At 32.2% G+C, this 20,884-nt stretch overlaps 1 protein-coding gene across 1 annotated transcript; it reads left to right on the top strand.

Annotated features, from left to right (window-relative positions):
- The first annotated feature begins 3,540 nt into the window (after nucleotides 1-3,540).
- Nucleotides 3,541-6,699, top strand: LOC139485871 (cyclic GMP-AMP synthase-like receptor 2). Its single transcript, XM_071270519.1, has 2 exons — nucleotides 3,541-3,581; nucleotides 4,585-6,699. Exons 1-2 carry the CDS (start codon nucleotides 3,575-3,577, stop codon nucleotides 5,889-5,891), a joined length of 1,314 nt encoding a protein of 437 aa, XP_071126620.1. The 5' UTR covers nucleotides 3,541-3,574; the 3' UTR covers nucleotides 5,892-6,699.
- The last annotated feature ends 14,185 nt before the right edge of the window (nucleotides 6,700-20,884 follow it).

Below are 20,884 nucleotides of genomic sequence, written 5' to 3'. Positions count from 1 at the left end.
TTGATTAAAAGATAGATACATTTCAGTTCTTTATATCATATAAAAGAAAAGGAAATATCAAAATGTCTACGCTTAAGTATATAGTCATTTAATTACTAAGAACAAGAAAAAAGATAAAAATTAATTACCACATACGTAATAATTTACTTTTGCACAGTTCAAATTTAATTTTCATTTCTCATTTTTTAATGATTTGACCTCATATTATTCTCAAACTGCAGAAAATAGCAACGTTTTAAAACTGTATTCTCAGATCTTAAAAGCAAAAAAGGCAATTCAATTCAAACTATAATACTGAAACTGATTATTATTAATACTAATATTTATTTTCTAAATAAGGGCATTCTTACCAGGACAATGAAATATTGTTTTTTTTATGCGGACAAAGAAAATATCATAAATACTGTGTCCCGACAAAATAACATCAAACCTAAACAGACCAGAGACAATGGAAGGTGAGAAAAATAATATATGCATTTAACTAAGAAATGTTCGAATTGTTTTAGATTACTAGTCACTGAACACATTTCAGGAAATTCGTTTACCGAATAATAGAATCTATTGATGACTTCTGACGCGATTAAAATATCAAGCTGTTAATCAAAACAGTAGGATTTTATCTGGTGCTGACATCAATAGTATGCACTTGTTCGATGTTTAATAGTTATGCATAAGCTAATAGCTTAGCAATGGCCTCAAATATGTAATGATTAATTGTATTTTGCGATTACTCATCTATTTTTAGTTTTAACAAAGTACTAAAACAAAAGAGACAGTTTAAACTAAAACTCACAAACGGATTATGTTTACTATCATACTGTGTCATTAATTCTGCGCCTAGAAGCGTAATTTTCTTTATATCCTTTTACATGTTTTATTTTAATATTATTCTGAGAAATTGTAAATATCGATCAATCTGCTGGCGGCAATTATTATGTCTAATATCAAACAACAAATGGCAAACCGACCGCTTATAATTATTACTTACCGAATATACTTGTATATTACACGAGGTACTCAACATATATGTTCTTAAAATGACCATTAGTTGCACATTTTGATGTTCAATCTAAATAGGTGATGTTTTTTCACTTAATAATTCAAACTTTTTTGCTGAGTATGTTGAACGCATCTATCCCATCAAACTAGAGATAAAGCATACAACAGATAGAACGAAGTCTGCATTATATCTAGAGTAACTTTTAGAAATTGACAATGAGGGTCAGTTGAAAACAAAACCTAATGACAAAAGAGATGATTTCCGCTGTCAAACTGTGAACTTTCCATTTCTATGTAGCAGCATTCCAGCTCTTGCATACGGAGTATATATCTTTCACTTGATGTGATATTCCCGGGTTTGAAATCTCCAATCATAATCGATGTTATTGATAGAAGGTTACTGCTCACAATGAAGGTATTAAATAAAGAGTTCCAAATGGTGCAGTTGAAATCATTCCTTCGCAATTGTTACGGACGCCATCAAGAGTTGCTTGACCGTTATGAAATACCCGTTTCACAGATGATAGCGGGTATGTTCATAACAACAACCCTGTTCCCTTTTCAAGAATGTGACCTACCGAATTTGACTTTCCACCGGGGTTGGTACATAAGACGGGTGCTACATGTGGAGCAGGATCTGCTTACGCTTACGGAGCACCTAATATCAAGTTTATGGTTGGGTATATGTTCCTTAGTTTGATTGTTGTGATTTGTGTACCATTGGTTGTCTGTGTGACCTTTTCTTTTCTAACCATGGTGTTGTTCGTTTATTTGTTAAGTATAAAGGTCTCTCCGGAGCTGAGATATGTATGTACGATTTTTTCTATTTCGGTTTGTTTTTGTGTTCCCTCCCTTTAACCTGCTGATATCTTTATCATGTTTTGAGCAAACATTGTACGCCGATGTTTGAATAGGCAGTAATTAAATGTTTAATTATACTGTAGGTGCTGTTTTACTTTTAGTTAACAGTTCATGCCCAGTCAATACTTTTTAAAAAACTATTTATCGATACACAATCTTTTAACGAGGGAAAATCTTTGCTTCAAGTAAAAAAGAGGCGAAATTCGAAAATAAACTGATAATGCCATGGAATTTGAAATAAAAACAAAACCAAAAGACAAGACAAACAACAGCTAAACTGGAATGAAAAACACGAACCCCCTCAAGAAATAAGTTGGTCTTTGGTGCTCCGGTAGGTTACGTGTGGCCACCATAGTTATACTTAATATGTAATTAATTTGAATTTGGTAGGTCACATTTGGGAAAAAGAAGACGGGATTACGTTCACAAAAAATCGAACATATCCGTATGTGAAGCAGATATTCCGAATAACCTGTTCCTACCAGCAAATGATGGGGTTTGTTTTTACAATTAACCGTTTACATTTAACTGTCATAGCCTTTTTTCATACGATTTTGTAAAATATTGTATCTTTACGCGTCTATGAAATATAAAGGAAATGCGTACTCAGCAGTTTTATGATATGTAATATTTTGGTTGAATGAAGATATCTTAACACTGGTCTCATTTTCATCCCCCTTGTTTTTTGTGTCATTGCTTGTGTTTTAAACTTCCCCATACTTGTTATTCATCACCATAATAACCAAATCTTAAAAAGTGTAAACAATAAATTTAAGAACCCATTTAAATTGATTATTCAATTGTATCTATAAACATTTTGTAGTGAAAAAGACGATAAAGGGATAATTCAGAAAACACCTATATTTTTTTCAAATATGATTTTAAGTAAAAGTAAAAAAGAAATGAAAAAAGAATGCAAAATGATCAAACATCAGCGTTTATAAACAAACACACATACTTTACATGAGAAAAAACCAAGAGTATTGTAAATAATTAGCCAAATCATTATTCATTAAAAAAATTGTAGAAAAAGAGATTAGGAGCTAAAGGTATGAAGGAAATGAGCAGAGATGAGAATACTAACCACAGTCCCCTATGTCTGTTGTTAATATTGCTCTGTTTTGTCTTGAATTGCAGAATATATTCTATGATGTTTAACACTTTGTCTACAATTTGAATATGATAGAAAACTAGTTCGTTAGAATGTCATCAAAACATCATCATAGTACTTACAATCTTTATGACATGGGATTAAATCAAACTTGTCAAATGATGACAAAAGTTTTACAACACCTTATGGAAATATCTCAGTGTAACTGACATCTATACTCACTCATATCACATATTTTTATAATAAATTTTGTAGTAAAAATTAAGGGAGGTGGATTTTTTTTTCGATTTTTCAAATGAATATTCTGGAATGTTGAAAAGAAGAATTAATTAAAAATAATTTTGTCAAAAAACATGACGAAAAGCCTTCATTACTCATATTTTGAAATTAAGGCAAAATGCAGAAAGTGCATGTGTATTGAATTTCTTTTCATATACACCTGTACTGTTTATGGATGTGCTTATGTTTGTCGTTTTAAATATTCATATTTTCTTCGTGCCTTATTGATTAAAAAAACCCAACATTTTTTATTTGATTGTTGGTTAAAAATAGAAAGTAGATTTAAAACGAAATGGAAATACCCAACTGAATTGCTTAAACAAAATGGCAGGTACGTATTTTTAAAAGAGGTCTCATTTCTATAGAATACTACTACTTGGACACGAGCAGACGAAAGCCGTTAGTTTGAAAAATATTTATTTATAGTGAATTAGCATGATTAGGAAACAAGTTATTACAACTAATACTAATTCATTTCACTTTACTGGTGCGAGTGCTGCTTAAAGCGGCATTAGCCTGCTCTTTTTCGAAATCTACAAGGGTTGTTTTTTACGTTTAGCATTTTTAAGAGAAACAGAAGCCGTTCTCTCGTGAATTCATTTATTTCCTTTATCTTAAAAAATATGTTCGAATTATATATCACACGAGAACAGATGTTACTCCTTATAGGTTGCATTTCTGTAAATATTGACAATGCACTTTCCCATAGGAACGACTTTTACGACTAAAACTGTACCACTTATGCTTTAAAAAAAATCTTATCCTAGAATTGAAAGTTTATATGCACTACAATTTTTTTCAAAGGTCATATTTTCAACGTTTATATGCCCTGAACTTCTCAGAGTTTAAACTAACACTAAAGTTCTTAACTACCTTATTTATTTACTGGTAACATTCCCAAGTTATGTCTCCGTGGGATGGAACACAGAGAGCATAACTGGGAACCAGTATGTAACCATTAATTTTCTATGAATATTCAAGATCTCCACAAAAGAGGCGTGGTTTGAGAAACAGCTGTATTTACAAAGTGCAACCTATAATGAGTTTTATTAGCCAGTCGGTGTGTATACAGTTTAACCATTTGATCAGTATCATGAATTATCATGATTGCAAATCCGGCAATCATTTGATTCCTAATATTGCGATGTTTTCATTTATGTTTTTTTATCTTCAACTTGAATATTTGACTACCACTTTCAATTTGGTATCTTCTTTCTCTCTTTTAAAATAGTTCAAACAATTGTATTGCAATCACTAGTAGATCTATGTTAACATCAGTATCAGGGATAATGGTTTTATAATATAAATCTTTTTTTATGACATGTTTATTTCAGACACAGAAACAAAAACCATATCATTAGCACTGTATCGTTACATGTGTCAGAACATAGTTGGATCAGAGAATCATGTTAAAAATTTGAGATTGATGAATACTGTCAGGGATAATATGACGAGCGAAACGTTTATCACCATTATCACAAGTGGAAGTTTTGGTGAAGGACTTGAGATGAGAGGAAGTGATTTAGATGTAATGTGTGTAAATAACACGATTGAGGTCTATGAAAACGTCCAAACGTCTTTAAATTCAAATGTTTTATATTTGTCATTGGAAACAGATGATGTAAAAGCTGGTTTCGCTCAGTTGCAAGTTAAAAAAAATAATCGTCAAAGTCTAGTTAAATACTTTGAAGAACATAATGGAAAACATTATTTTTCGAACACATTATATAAACAAGCACTCGAGCGTATTTCAAATAGTGTAATACATGGGCCATGTTTATCTGACAAAGACGGAACATGTGACTATGCCATTTGCTTACATTGTACTTCATGGATATCACAAGCATCACAGTGGATAACAAGATCAAATAACTCATGGCCAAGTTACAAGGTCAAACAAAGTGTTATAAAACATGGAGTACTTTTTGTACCAGTCGGAGTAAAAGGATCACCAAAAGAGAATATAGAATGGCGAATTTCTTTTTCTGTTGGTGAAAAATTTCTTATTAATACTTTTACACATACACAACTGTTATGCTATGCCCTCCTGAAAATTCTTTTGAAAGATGTAATATCAACCTACACCGAATGTGAAGATTTACTCTGTTCATACTTCTTGAAAACAATTATGTTCTGGATATCAGAAGAATTACCACAATCAATATGGAAACCAGAAACTCTTACACATTGTTTTATGCGATGTTTAAGAAGACTGATTTATTCTGTTGACTATTCAGTTTGTTTACATTACTTCATTCCAGAAAACAACTTGTTTGAGAACAAAATAGAGGGACGCGCTCGTAGAATACTGTTAGATAAACTTTATAAACTGCATAGTTACGGATGGCGATGCGTGTTTTTTTCAGATCAATTATCTAATTTTCGGGTATCAATGTGGATGAATCCTATCGAACCACGTACGTTGCATACTATCGAGTTAGCAAAAATTGTTAATTCAAAATTATTATACTGGGCTAGTAACGCGTCTTTTGGTTTTGAGGAGGACACTATAATAAAAAAAAATATACAAAAGAGGAATACTTCAGATAGTTTCCTATCATCAATCTTCACCAAAATACTTGTATACATACTACTTGTCAGTGATGTGTGGACAATATGCGCAGTATGTTCAACTGAATAGTTCTAGAAATAATAATAAACAACAATACAAACAATACAAATCCTGTCTTTGTACTCTCCTGCAAAATATTTATCATGACAGTGTTTCTGGATGGCTGATGTTAGCTTCGTTTTTCTATAAAGCAAAAAAATATAGTAATGCTTTACACATCATCGCATATTCTATATCGAAATGTACCCCCGAAAAAGTATGCCGCTGCATTGATATGTCGGGTAGTCATTTTCGATTTTCCGATTTTCAATTATCCAAGAAAACAAGTATTGTACCATTGTGGAAAATAATGCTTATAGATAATCTGAACTTTATATTAAACTCTCGGCTAATTCCATATGAACTACAAATGGAAGTGGAAAATAGAGTATATCGTATTCCCTCGATAGTTTATGTTTTTTTTTCTAAATATTTTATGTCATTATCATCTCAATAATGTCAGACAATGTCAGGATTGCCTACAAACTTTACAAATTATTATAGATGAAAGCTATTGTATTGAAAGTGATATAATGTTTCAATCTGAATGCTACAACATTCTTGGAATAGCTTTACAATTACTTGGAGACAGTGAATCCGCACAACAAGCATTTATGCAATCAGCTCAAGTAGAGCCGAATCAAAAATATAACACTTCTGTAAAGAGACTTACACTTATGAACTTGTTGTAATATGTGTGCATTCAGTTGAACATTTTGTAAAGGAATGTCAACATATTTCACAGAAATGTATTTCGATTAAATGATTTATCTTGGTTTTATTTAACTTTATATTTTGTTAAACTTAAGTACAGATCTTAAAAACTAGAAATTCTGTTCAAGTAGGATATCGTAAATGTTGCTTGTTGTAACCATATGAAAGTGAAATTAAACTCTATTTATAACTTTTCCATGAAAAATGAAGAATATTCTTCCATATCCCCCTTAGTTTTTTAGTTAATTTGTTAAAAAAAAAAACACAACAAAAATCTTCGCTTTAAACAGGACGAAAAGCCCTTATAAAGAACAACAAAATACAAGAAGTAAATGTAATCACTAGTGAAAGTAAATTTTAAGATAAATAATAAGAAACCTTCCCTTTAAATACCACATTAAGCAATTTGCAGAAGCTAGTAACAGATTTATTTGGATGCGTTGTTACAAGAAACTAAAATTAAAATAATACAAGACTAACAAAGGCCAGAGGCTCCTGACTTGGGACAGGCGCAAAAATGCGGCGGGGTTAAACATGTTTGTGAGATCTCAACCCTCCCCCTATACCTCTAACCAATGTAGAAAAGTAAACGCATAACAATACGCACATTAAAATTCTGTTCAAGAGAAGTCCGAGTCTGATGTCAGAAGATGTAACCAAAGAAAATAAACAAAATGACAATAATACATAAATAACAACAGACTACTAGCAGTTAACTGACATGCCAGCTAGTCGTTTTGTATCAAATTTTACAATTAAATCAGTATCACAAATAATCATTCTCAATCGATCATATATTTTGTGATGTTTCCAATTCAAATTTTATTAAATAAAAACTTTGCAAGCATTTCTTGTGTACTACCAGTACAATACATATGTTTCTGTTGTGCTGATTAAAATATATATTATTGAATTTCTCAAGAAATTATTTGTTCACATTATCCTGAAGCAGCATTATCAAATAAAACAGTTATTAAGAAATTAACAAAGTCAAATAGTAAATAGCTGAACAGGTGCCATCAAGACATATCTAATATACTGGAGCACCTAAGATCCCCTAAACATGTTAAGTACTTGGCTTGATACTCAGGATTTTGTGTCTATGTCGTGAATTGTAGTCTGTTGTTTATCTTTTGAAGTTTTTTGACTTTTGTTTTGCCATTTTAACTTCGACTTGTGAGTTTAACCATGCCTTTGATATCTTCTGCCTTTTTTTAAAAATGGTTTAAAGAAGTTTTTGTTCACCACAATCATTAGAGTAATATACAAAAACGCGTCCATTTTTAAGATTGATTGATATTGCAACAACTGATTGAAGCTTAATTACAATAATAGTGCAATGTCAGGGGTTAAGAAATTTTGTAATAGCTCACTAGCCCAGGGCTAATTGGTAGCAGGATTTTACTAGCCCTGTTGGAAAAACTACTAGCCCAACAAAACTGACATGCTAGCCCTAATATGCTTTAAAAATTCAGAGTTTGCTGCAATAACCATGAATTCTATAAACTTTACAATTTTCTTATCCATTGTGCAGAAGATTTTTGCAAATTGGATACCAAAAACTTATTAGCAGATATATTCAATTAATCGATAATGGAATATTTACTGAATATTCTGATATAAGAGTTGACCAAATCCGTAGATGATACAAGTCTTGATCACTTCGAAGTACAGTAATGTCCATATTTACATTTATCGCAGGTTTTCAAATTGTGGGCTATAAATAGATTACAACCTGAGCACAGTCTCTAAACTGAAACTGAATTTGTTATTAATTTTATTTCTTTAAAAATCGAATTCATTTGATTATCAATGAAGATAATCATGATTGATGAACTATATTGCATTAAGTTTAAGTTTTCTGAAGACTGTTAATGTTTAGGTCATGGTTCTGGAGGCTTCTTCACAGTATGTAAACAAAAACAAAATGGCGTCCATAACATGTGCACACGGCGTTTCAAATTTATATCTGAACGTTGAAAAGTCAGGTTTCTGCTGTCAAAAGGGATTCACATTTATATTTCAATAAATTAATCAGAAGAAGGTAGAATCAGGTTGCATAAGCAATGTACAATACCACTTCCTGTACTGACACATCGATATTGAAAGTACGGGATCCACCCAAAGTTATTTGTTCTATTTTAAAACTTGTACAAAATCAGTTCAAATTCTAGGAATCCTGGATGACGTAGTCGAATCTGATTGGCTAAGATAGAAAAGTGATGAGAGGATTTTCCACTTTCTATTTTGGAAACGCCAATATTTTTTGTTATTAGTCCGTCGGGCATATTGTATTACAAGTTTTGGTTGCCCGAGGTCTGAATGTTGTAGCCCCGGGCGTCAGGCTAGTGGATTTCTTAACCCCTGATAATGTTTACACCAACATGGTGTTATACCCTAGTAATGTGATCTATTTCATGTTATTTTAGACACAGACACAAAAAGTCTATCACTATCGCTGTATCGTTATATGTGTCAGAACATAGTTGGATCAGAGAATCATGTTAAAACACTCAGACATATGAATACAGTCAGGGATATTATAAACAGCAACGACAAATGTACCATTATCACAAACGGAAGTTTTGGAGGAGGGCTTGATATGAGAGGAAGTGATTTAGATGTAATGTATGTAATAAAATACACGAAGGTTTATGAAGACATTAAAACGGCTCAGATCAATTCAAATGTTTTATATTTTTTGATTGAAACATATGATGTAAAACCTGGTTTCACTTAGTTACTAGTAGAACACATGAATCGTCAAAATCCATGTGAATATTTCGAGGAATTTAATGGAAAACAATATTTATCAGGAGCAATATTTAAACAAAAGCTCTTGGTTAAAACAGAAAGTGTAGTTCATGGGCCATGTATATCGGACAAAAATGGAACGTATGACCATGCCTTTTGCTTACATTGTAGAACATGGGTAGTACAAGCCTCAAAGTGGATAACAAGATCAAGTAACGGATGGCCAATCAAAGTATTGTAAAACACGGAGTACTGTTTGTACCAATCGGAGTTAAGGGATCGCCAAATGAGGATATAGAATGGCGAATATCTGTTTCTGTTGGTGAAAAATTTCTAATTAATACTTTTACACACACTCAACTAATATGTTATGCCCTCCTGAAAATTCTTTTGAAAGAAGGGATAGCAACCTACACCGAATGTGAAGATTTACTGATATTTCTTGAAAACAATTATTTACTGGGTTTCAGATGAATTACCACAATCAATATGGAAACCTGAAAATCTTATATTTTGTTTCATGCGATGTTTCAGCAGACTGATTTATTCTGTTGACTACTCAATTTGTTTACATTACTTCATACCAGAAAACAACATGTTTGAAAACAAAATAGAGGGACCCGCTCGTGAAATACTTTTAGAGAAACTTTATACCCTGCATAGTTACGGATACCGATCTTTCTTATTTTCAGATGAATTTTCTAACTTTTTTGTCTCAAAGTGGACGGCTCACACCGAACCACATACCTTGCATACTATCGATTTTTCAAAAATTCTTAATTCAGAATGTTTATTTATGGCAAATATACGAAGGCCGAGAAGTTCAGAATTCAGAATTCGGAATTCAGAATTCGGAAATATTCGTTTTATAATGTTATAAACTTAGTTATCATTGTAATAATTACTATTTGTTTTCATTATGATATGAAAATTTAATACCTGTCTTTATATCATCTACACTCCTTCTTATATAAAGAAATTATATTTATTTGTCCGTGGCATAATCTATATAGGAGGGTTTGCTTTCATTTCATCTTTGTGTGTTTACTGGTTTTAAATCGACCCCTGTAATCCTATGGTTATAACTTCCACCCTTTCCTCCATCACAACATACATGTACACCACTATGCTGTTTATATTCCTTGTCTTTATTTACTCTCTAAAATCATGCATGTTCATCAAACCCCGAAAATATCTTATTTCGAACAAAAAGCGAAAATCCGATTAGCGTTAAAATTAAATATAGAATTACATAAAACTGAGGTAGTAAAAGCTTTTTCATGATCGAAAGATAATTTCTCTGGCAAAACTTTGTAAAAAAAGTATTCTCAATTATCCGTATTTTGACATGTAGATACGGACCTCCATATAGTTTATATCTATAATTTGGAAGGGATTGTTTAAGGGGAAAAAGCAAGGCGACAAACAGGTGACGTGGATTCTAGCATTTTTCTAGCTTTGGGCTTGCTCTCTCTCAACACTATAGTACATGCCTATGAGTCTAACTACAATCCCTTTTTTGTCATTTGCCCTTGTATAAACGCGGGTGATGCTAAACGGCGGAAACGAAAAACGGAACGGAAACGGAAAAACGGAAAAAGAAAGAATTAACATTTTGTTGTTGTCAGGCGCGTAGCAACCCGTACGCAAAAACGCAGTTGCGTACACATCGAAAATTTGACAAAAATAAAAATATGGTAAATCTATGGTAAATCTAGTTAGAATAAAACTTAAGTAATAGAATTAATTATAAAGTGTTATAAAAATATGTTAATAGTCACTTTGTAACTATATTCCGTTCCGGAAACTAGTTTTCTCTTTACATTTTCGGGACCAGCATCGTGATTGTGCTGCTGGTGCAAACAATAAGCTGAGTCCGCGGGTTCGGTTCAGAATACAATAAGTGTGTCTGCTATGCCTCCTTATCCTGACATCTTTTCTAAAGATTTCAAAATGACTGATGAAATAAAGCGTGATGTTCTATTAATATAAGGGTAATATTTTTGCAACCTATTAACCGTTTTTTTTTTAAGATCAACGTGTTTTTACTCGTGCAAGATTTGTGCCTCGTTTCTTGTGTCTCGAGATTAAAAGTGCTTATTCTTCATGTGCAAAATTTAAAGTGCTTGTTTTCCTTGCTTTGTAAAAATAAAAGACTCGTTTTTGGAAGTTGATAAAAAGTTTTCAGATTTAGTTTTGAAGCTTTTCTTTGTAGATTTTGGGACTTCAAAAGTATTTATATACAAATGTATAGTTAAAGGTTTCCAAACTATGATTTTATAAACAAGGATTTATACACAGGAATCTTTAAAATAATTAACATATATTCAAGATATTCACCTGGATTCGCATCTAAAGTGAAGAAGAACTGATTAATATGACGGTAAACGGTTGTTTGCTTCTTCTATTTTTCGAACATGATACATTCGGGGTGGGGATAGGTAGTATTTGTATCATCGTGTAATGGACATATTTTGAGGAAGTTAATAAACTTTGAAACTAGGATTGAAAAACAACGTCGGGTGTATGTTAGGACGGTGATGAGGGGGACTTTCTGAACCAGAGACCTACAGGGGTAGATTCCAAAACGGTAAAGGCACAAAGATATGACGAAAAGAACCCCCACTATAGATTATATTATGGACAACAAAATAGATATAAACTATTTATATATGGTGGAGTAGTTAACGTAGTTTTTATACAGCTAGTGACAGACCTTTAAACTTCGCCAACTGCATATGTTTGTCTGTACTCAGAGTAGGTTTTGAGGTGTAAGTACAACCATATTAGCTCATTTGTTATGATGAACCTTAAGTTATTTTTATATGTAAGCCAAAACATTTGTATCTATTATTTACATAATTGTGCTGACTATTTTTTTGATAGATGTATATAATGAGTTATTGAACTTATGTTTTTTTTATCATTTTTATCAAAGTCACCTGTTTATCTTTCATTTATTCTTACATGTGATTAATTAATAACTTCGTGTAACAATTTAATGTAAAAATGTATAAAACACACTTTATGTATTCCAAACTTCTATTGAAACTCAAAATAACTCAATTTTTATTTAAACTTGTTCTACAAATACCTATATTTTACGTACAATTGCGTTATTTAAACATTAGTAGCGACCCTGATATGTTTTCTTACGAAATCAATTAACTTAAATCCTTAGCACGGATCATATTTTCCAAAAAATACTATTTTTTTAAAACCCGAACAAATATATATCTATATCAATAATTGTGTGATACAATGAAAATCAAACATTTCTTAATGAATAAGAAAGAAAATTTTTGCTGACTGTTCAGAGGATATTTTAAGTGAAGATTGTGAAACAGAAAAATGAACTAATCAGATACCAAAAAATAATTAAAACGTCTACTAAGTCTTCCATGGATACAAATATTTTAACTGTACATTCTATCAAAAGGAATAGCTCATTCTAAATTTGACGGGGAAGTTGTTTACCAAGGCCATTATTTGATCCTTAAAATGCACTTACTCTAAAATGTTACTTTATCAACACTGTAAGCAATCTTTGAATATTGTTTATACTTATATTGATATTGATATTGTTATATGTACATTAAAACATACATGGCCTTGAAGGCATAAAACTTTGCTCAGTGCTTGGAGCAAAAAAATCATGCTCGAAACAAGAAATCAAGCAATTTCATTGGTTGATTTTCGAGTATGAGTACAAAAAAACTGACTCGAAAGCTTTATGGCCGCAAGGCTAGGTCTTACATGTTTTATAGATATGTACTTTCAAAGTAATACAATCTGGCGATATCCTTACTTTGACAATGCACAATGTCATTTTTCTCTTAATGTTAATAGCGTGTTCACACTAACATCGATTGGATGTTGGATGTGTTCTAATTGATATATTTTTTAAATCCAGGATTTTTTTTATTAGTTGTTATTGACTTTTAACTAGCTGCCAGTAACTGCGAATACTCTCAGTTCTGTATTCAGTGTCTTTGTTGCAATGGATGAGGCATATATATATATTTACCCTGCCACGTCCTGTCTGTGTTTTTATTTGATTTTTTTTGTGTATCGATCTGATGAGTAAATTTATTATAGTTGGTTCTTCTGGTGTGCTGTTACACCACTGTCCCAGCTTCGAGAGAGGGTTGAGCACTCATTAACCTGTTTCATCCACTGTATTCCTTATGTGTCTGTACATGTCCCAATTCAAAAACCTGTAGTTCTGTGGTTGTTGTTGGTTAATGTCAGTCATATTTTTTTTTCGTAAATTGGTTTGTTATAAATTAGGCTGTCAGTTTTTTTTTCTTCAATTGAATCGTTTCACATTTTTTACGTTGGAACCTTTTATAACAGACTATACAGTACGGATTTTTTCATTGTTGAAGTCCGTACGTTAGCCTATATTGCTGACATGCACTTCGTGTGTAAAGTTGTCTCATTGGTAATCTAACCATAACTTTTTTTATATAGGGGATAATTGTCGCCAGGTTAGTTAACACATATTCCGAAAAACACCAAAAACTGAAGCATTATAACAGAACATTTCATCAAATATTCGTATACCTTCCATTCGAAAATTTAGATATCAAAATCATGATAAGTAAGAACATTTACAGCTATTTTATATATGTTTAATTAAGTAAAAAAATCTGAAAACTATGATTATTTCTGGTATGTCGATGTCAGTTGTCCGGATTAAAACAAAGCCACACACACATACACACACAAAACATGATATCTGAAACTTGATTGAAAACTTTTTCTAACAGAATGAAAATTGTTTGGATATTTAGTGGGCATTAAAATGGATTACTCAAAATATTAAGAAACATTAAACATGTAATAAATATATATGCTGCGTTGTGAATGTTTAACAAATACCTGCACTGAAAAAAACATTAAGACAGGGGTAATCCGTAATATAAGTGCAATTCAGGTCAGAACATCTATTCAAAAGATGTAAGCTCTCATCCAGGAATGTCACAGTATATACCCTGTCTGAGACCCGAATAACATATACTTTATATTAGGACGTTCTTTCTGGTAGCTTCGATTTTTTATAAGACAAAACGATACAGTAAAGTGTCACACATCATTGAATATTCTTTATCGAAATATTCTCCTGAAACAATGTGTCGACTCACGGACTTGTGTGATATATATAACCATTTCTGAAATTGAAATAATCCGCAAGAAATGCTTTGTTCAACTATCGACATTTATGCCTTAACTCTGGGTTAATATCAGATGAACTAAACAGTTTATCTGAAGCTAAATCATATACAATTTCTTCCATAGCAATTGTTTATTTTCTAAACGATTATTGTCATAATCAGCTCATATGTGTCAGGATTTACTTGTCCTTCAATACTTGAAAGACAATCATTTATAGAAGATCCATATGCAATGGTTAGCACCAGGGGTTAAGAAATCCACTAGCCCGACGCCCGGGGCTACAACATTCAGACCTCGGGCAACCAAAACTTGTAATCCAATATGCCCGACGGACTAATAACAAAAAATATTGGCGTTTCCAAAATAGAAAGTGGAAAATCCTCTCATCACTTTTCTATCTTAGCCAATCAGATTCGACTACGTCATCCAGGATTCCTAGAATTTGAACTGATTTTGTACAAGTTTTAAAATAGAACAAATAACTTTGGGTGGATCCCGTACTTTCAATATCGATGTGTCAGTACAGGAAGTGGTATTGTACATTGCTCATGCAACCTGATTCTACCTTATTCTGATTAATTTATTGAAATATAAATGTGAATCCCTTTTGACAGCAGAAACCTGACTTTTCAACGTTCAGATATAAATTTGAAACGCCGTGTGCACATGTTATGGACGCCATTTTGTTTTTGTTTACATACTGTGAAGAAGCCTCCAGAACCATGACCTAAACATTAACAGTCTTCAGAAAACTAAAACTTAATGCAATATAGTTCATCAATCATGATTATCTTCATTGATAATCAAATGAATTCGATTTTTAAAGAAATAAAATTAATAACAAATTCAGTTTCAGTTTAGAGACTGTGCTCAGGTTGTAATCTATTTATAGCCCACAATTTGAAAACCTGCGATAAATGTAAATATGGACATTACTGTACTTCGAAGTGATCAAGACTTGTATCATCTACGGATTTGGTCAACTCTTATATCAGAATATTCAGTAAATATTCCATTATCGATTAATTGAATATATCTGCTAATAAGTTTTTGGTATCCAATTTGCAAAAATCTTCTGCACAATGGATAAGAAAATTGTAAAGTTTATAGAATTCATGGTTATTGCAGCAAACTCTGAATTTTTAAAGCATATTAGGGCTAGCATGTCAGTTTTGTTGGGCTAGTAGTTTTTCCAACAGGGCTAGTAAAATCCTGCTACCAATTAGCCCTGGGCTAGTGAGCTATTACAAAATTTCTTAACCCCTGAGCACGTAAAATCTTCTTGCCAATGCTTTACATCAATAAGACGACATTGAATACGCCTCTCAATCATTTACGCAGCTAAAAAAAGCTTGAAGCTAGATATGATTTTTTTCTGTAAAATGACTTCCGTTACTTGCCTTTTAATAATATCTTTGTATTCGGTTCTACTACTTGTTTTAAGATGTCATACTTATTTCATGACAGGATTTCTGTTTAATAAGAATTCAAGTACGGTCTTATTGGAATAGATCGGCATTTCCAATGAAGTTGCTTTTAAAAAAGTCATACATGGTGATAAGAATGAAATCAGAAAAAGAAACATCATCAAATTTGTTAGCAGTATTTGAAATAATATTTTATCTGTAGATATTGAACACATTGCCGGTATTTTTGTAATTGTATTACCTAAACATTTGAAGGCTAAGGGTTTATTATTGACTGAAATATGACGTTTTTACGTTTTTAAAAGATATTTTCAATTTACCTTCATCGGGAATACTAAAAAAAAGTTTAAAATTGAAGCATGTAAATACCTGTAATTACTAGCCAATTTAGTAATTACATGTAATTTTCAATGTTGAAACCAACATCGGGTTCGATCTGCTGGATGTGGAATTTTACGGAGAAAAACTACGGCTGGACCATTTAAAACTGCCATATTTGTTATTGCATAGAAAAGACTGGTTAAATCATAGACAATATAATATTGACCCGAGATTGTTATCGTACGATGCAGTCCGGTGTATCCGCGCATTTTATGAATTTTGGCTCCACTTTGAATAACTTATACCGAATTAGACTATTTACCGGATTTGTAATCACATAAGCAACACGACGGGTGCCACATGTGGAGCAGGATTTGCTTACCCTTCCGGAGCACCTGAGATCACCCCTATTTTTTGGTGGGGTTCGTGTTGTTTATTTTTTAGTTTTCTATGTTGTGTCGTGTGTACTGTAACGTGTAACCGGGCGATCAATGGATCCGTATCTGAATAAATCAGGATTTCAAGTGCTCAACTCAATTTTTCAACACAACCAGTTGTCCTATTCAAACAATCAACACATCCATAAAAGGATTTACAACGAAAAATATATACACAGCACAATGCACAGAAATCAAAATTACAGGGCGAAGTTTCTCATTCACAATATATAAACACACTGTATCATAACAAAATATATACACAATGTCACTATGCAATCACTATGCAACATGTATCAGACCGATTTATTCACAATGTCACTAACAGATTATTATGCAACATGCATACGGCCCTTTATTACACCATGTCACCAATAGATTACTTTGCAACATGCATCAAGTAAGTATTACACAAAACGTATGAACACAAAATCACATACTAGTATATACAACTTCTATTTACAACGTCCACCAATATGTAGTATCACCTTGTTCAATGTTGTTAGTCTGCAACTAACCACAATAACACAATAACACAATTACACTTGCACAATGTTTCAATTCACAAGGAATATATATATATATAACACAGCTGAACTCACGCACTAACTATCCCTTTTGAGTTTCCACACAATGAATATTATCCAACTGGTAAGGTTTAACACAGTGCACTTTCACTAATACACTTCCACAATATAACAACTCGCAACACCAGCAAGTAAACACCTTGTGTTCTCACTAATACAAATCTATGAAGTATTCACACTTCCACATAGTACAACTTGCAACACCAGCAAGTATACACTTTGTATTCTCACTAATACAATAACCACTTATATATATATCAGATTCACTTTATACATTGTATCACAATCACTATTGCAATATCCACATTTAAATCCGAACACTATTTATATATCCTTTAGAATCACTAAAACCACTCTACTTACCAGTTGGAAAATAATCCCTGATGTTATCACTTCAACGGTCCACATATAACTGACAAAGTTTATATATGTGGTGGTGTTTAACGACCTTGACTGGCTATACAGACAAAGTTTATCTGTCTTGAGCTGGCTTATATACTACCATATGGAACGGTCCATTATACGTGAAGGGGTGAAAATCAAGACTATACCAATTTTAGGGGTGTTTTTAGTAATAGATGGTGCTCCAACTATGGAGAAACTTGTATACATATAGAAGCACAATTAATAAGGAAAGACAACTGGAATTTCACATCGAAATAAATAAACTATGACCAATTTTTGTTACAGTACTATTGTTTTTCTGTTTGTCTTTTTCATTTTTAGCCATGGCGTTGTCAGTTTGTTTTAGATTTATGAGTTTGACTGTCCCTTTTGTATCTTTCGTCCCTCTTTTATAAAAACTAATAATCTTCTAAATGTATGATTTTACCCGAAAGTTATGTTCCACGTGTGTCCGAAATTTGGCCAGGAAACCAGGGTCCCCTGTTATGAAAGGTCTTCAAATGTCCAATGATTTCGTCCATGCCTTCTAAAAATTGTTAATTTTGGAGGAAGAGGATTTATACGATCTTTTACTAAGAAATACAGTTCAGCTTGAACAAAGCAGACTTCCAAGGATAAGGGCATCAGTTCAATGATATTTGCCGTATTTAAAATAAAACCATGTTTCCCTAATAGATTCACGCGGAACCGTGTGTTTTTAAACTCGGCATTCCGGGATTGATCATTCGGGATCCGGGAATTCTTTTTTCGAATTTCGGGATATCGGGTTTAAATTTTTTTGAATTCGGGACCTCACTGAGGATTTCATATTTTTAAGCCCGGGATTTCGGGATCAGGACCCCTCCGACTCCCCTTCCCCTCCTATTCATAATGAATATTAGTGGAGTGACCAAGCCAACAATTTTTCAAATTTAATGGACCAACCTATCTGCAGGCTAAATTATGACTTTTTGGAAAGAGAAATGTTTATTCGTTAATTTTTGCCTGGTCGTAGAATTGAAATATGGTGCAATTTTTTTTTTAAATCAGGTCAAAGGTTAGTGATTGCGTTTTTCACTATTGTCAATTTATTTCACAAGAGGTTATAAAAAGTCTCAAAAAAATATCTCAATTGTTACTAAACAAGAAATTCATAATGAAATAAACTGTGACACTTCATTTTCAACAATGTTCAACTTAATTTGAAAAGATTGAAACCACAAAATGCCCATTTTAAAGGGAATTCAGACTAGCAACAAAATAGAAGATGGAACAACCGAATCTCAATTCATTTTTATATTACATCGCATGTACTTCTAAATATATATTTCCTAATTTTACGGCATTTATAAAGAATCGAAGTCAAATTGGATTTTGCTTTGATGTATATTTATGGCCAGTCACAAATATTGCACAAGGCAATTTAATCAAATGAGTTTAATGATGGACTAAAGTTTCAGCGTATATTCTAGCTCTATGAACTTTTTAGGTTTTATGTGCCTTTGCATTACAAACGCACACATAAAACCCTTAAAAAAAGTGGTTGTATTGGGTATTTTAACAAACAAAGGGCACGACAACTTTCGAAAACCTGACATCACATATCGTTTTCATCGTCCTCTTCTTCCAATATTGCTCGGTGAATTAAATAATTTCTACAACCATCATACCCTTCCCCTTCACATGAACAAATATTGGTATACGCGGATTTCTGTTGGTTGCATACACAGTTGTTATTGCAAGCTGTTTTCCCTTGTCCGCAAGTGTACAAACAAGGTCTTGAAGAAAATCTACTGACATAGGTCCCTTAAAGAAAACCTAAGAGCAAACCGTTTTTACCCTCTTACCAACCAGAGTCTTTGGAAAGTATGATAACTGGTTTAGCAATATGACAGTTTATGACAGGTATGCCGGTCCATTAAAGTCGAAAAATAGGCACCTTTTTCTTGATCTGTCACTCCACTATATGGTTTATCATAGAATAACAATTTTATCTTCATTTATATTATGCTGCAATGGGGACATATAATCTCTAATCTGTATACTAATCTTGCCTTGGCATTAGACAATAGTTCTATTCCATTTAATCTTAGTCATCCCATGGAACGCACAAAGAAAACACTTCCCTGCTTTAATAATTTTTTGTTACAAGTAATCTTAAAACTTGTATATATTACATCTTACTGATACAATTGTTGCCTTCTGATGATATGAGCTCAGTTTAAATGGAATAACCCTAAAAATAACAATCACTTTAGGTCTTATAAATTTTCTTTTCATTGCAGTTCAATAAAAAATCATACATTAAACCTTCATGTTCCATCACTATTTTGAACAATACACTATGCATGACTATGAGAATATGGATAATGGAGACATGGAAATTAAATCTCAAATCAAGTCAATTAATATAAACTGTGAAGTCAATCTTCTTTTTGATTGCATTCATGGCATTTCTAAGAAGGCAATGTCCAAATGTTTTGTCCACAAATAAATGCTGAATTTTTACTCAAGAAGATCCACCATTGCCTCACTTGATATCTGAAATAAAAATGCAAAATTGAAATGATTTTTTCTGCAAAATTCATAAAATATTTTTTCCCCAGCTACAATCTAGTCAATGGGCAATTTTCAAATACATGCTTTTACTAAGGGCTTTTCAATTAAAATGTATGTGGGAGGGTGAGAAGGGACTTTTAAAATATCTCTACAACCAAAAGCTAATTTTAGGAAATTTGCAAAATAGTATTAAATAGACACATATAAAAAAAATTACCATGACTCACGTTTAATTATAAAGCTTCCCATCAACCCTCCAACATAAATTCTCATGGAATAACCCCAACACTACTAGTGATTATTTTCCATCTCTACCAGTAGCATGATGTATAAAAGAAATTATTGCAACAAAAAGTCAATGGAAAAATACACACATAGCCATATTGTTATCACCATAATCACTATTTCCATTGATTTTGATTTGACCTTTTTATGTCATAATAGTTTTCCCATCGACCAGAGAAAGAACAAAGTGACTTCATTAAAATTGCGCATGAAAATACATGTAGCTGAAAACAAAAATATCTATGGTCTTTCAACTCTATAATGTATCTGTGCTACATCTGACCATGTTATCGCATTACTATGAGATCTTAGCAGAGAAACTCGCTGTTTTTCAAAACTATTGCTTATTTTCATTTGTGCCATAATAAATGATGCAT

This window comes from Mytilus edulis, chromosome 8, assembly GCF_963676685.1.
Source record: "Mytilus edulis chromosome 8, xbMytEdul2.2, whole genome shotgun sequence".
Taxonomy (NCBI): domain Eukaryota; kingdom Metazoa; phylum Mollusca; class Bivalvia; order Mytilida; family Mytilidae; genus Mytilus; species Mytilus edulis.
This window is presented reverse-complemented; position numbering and strand designations above follow the sequence as displayed.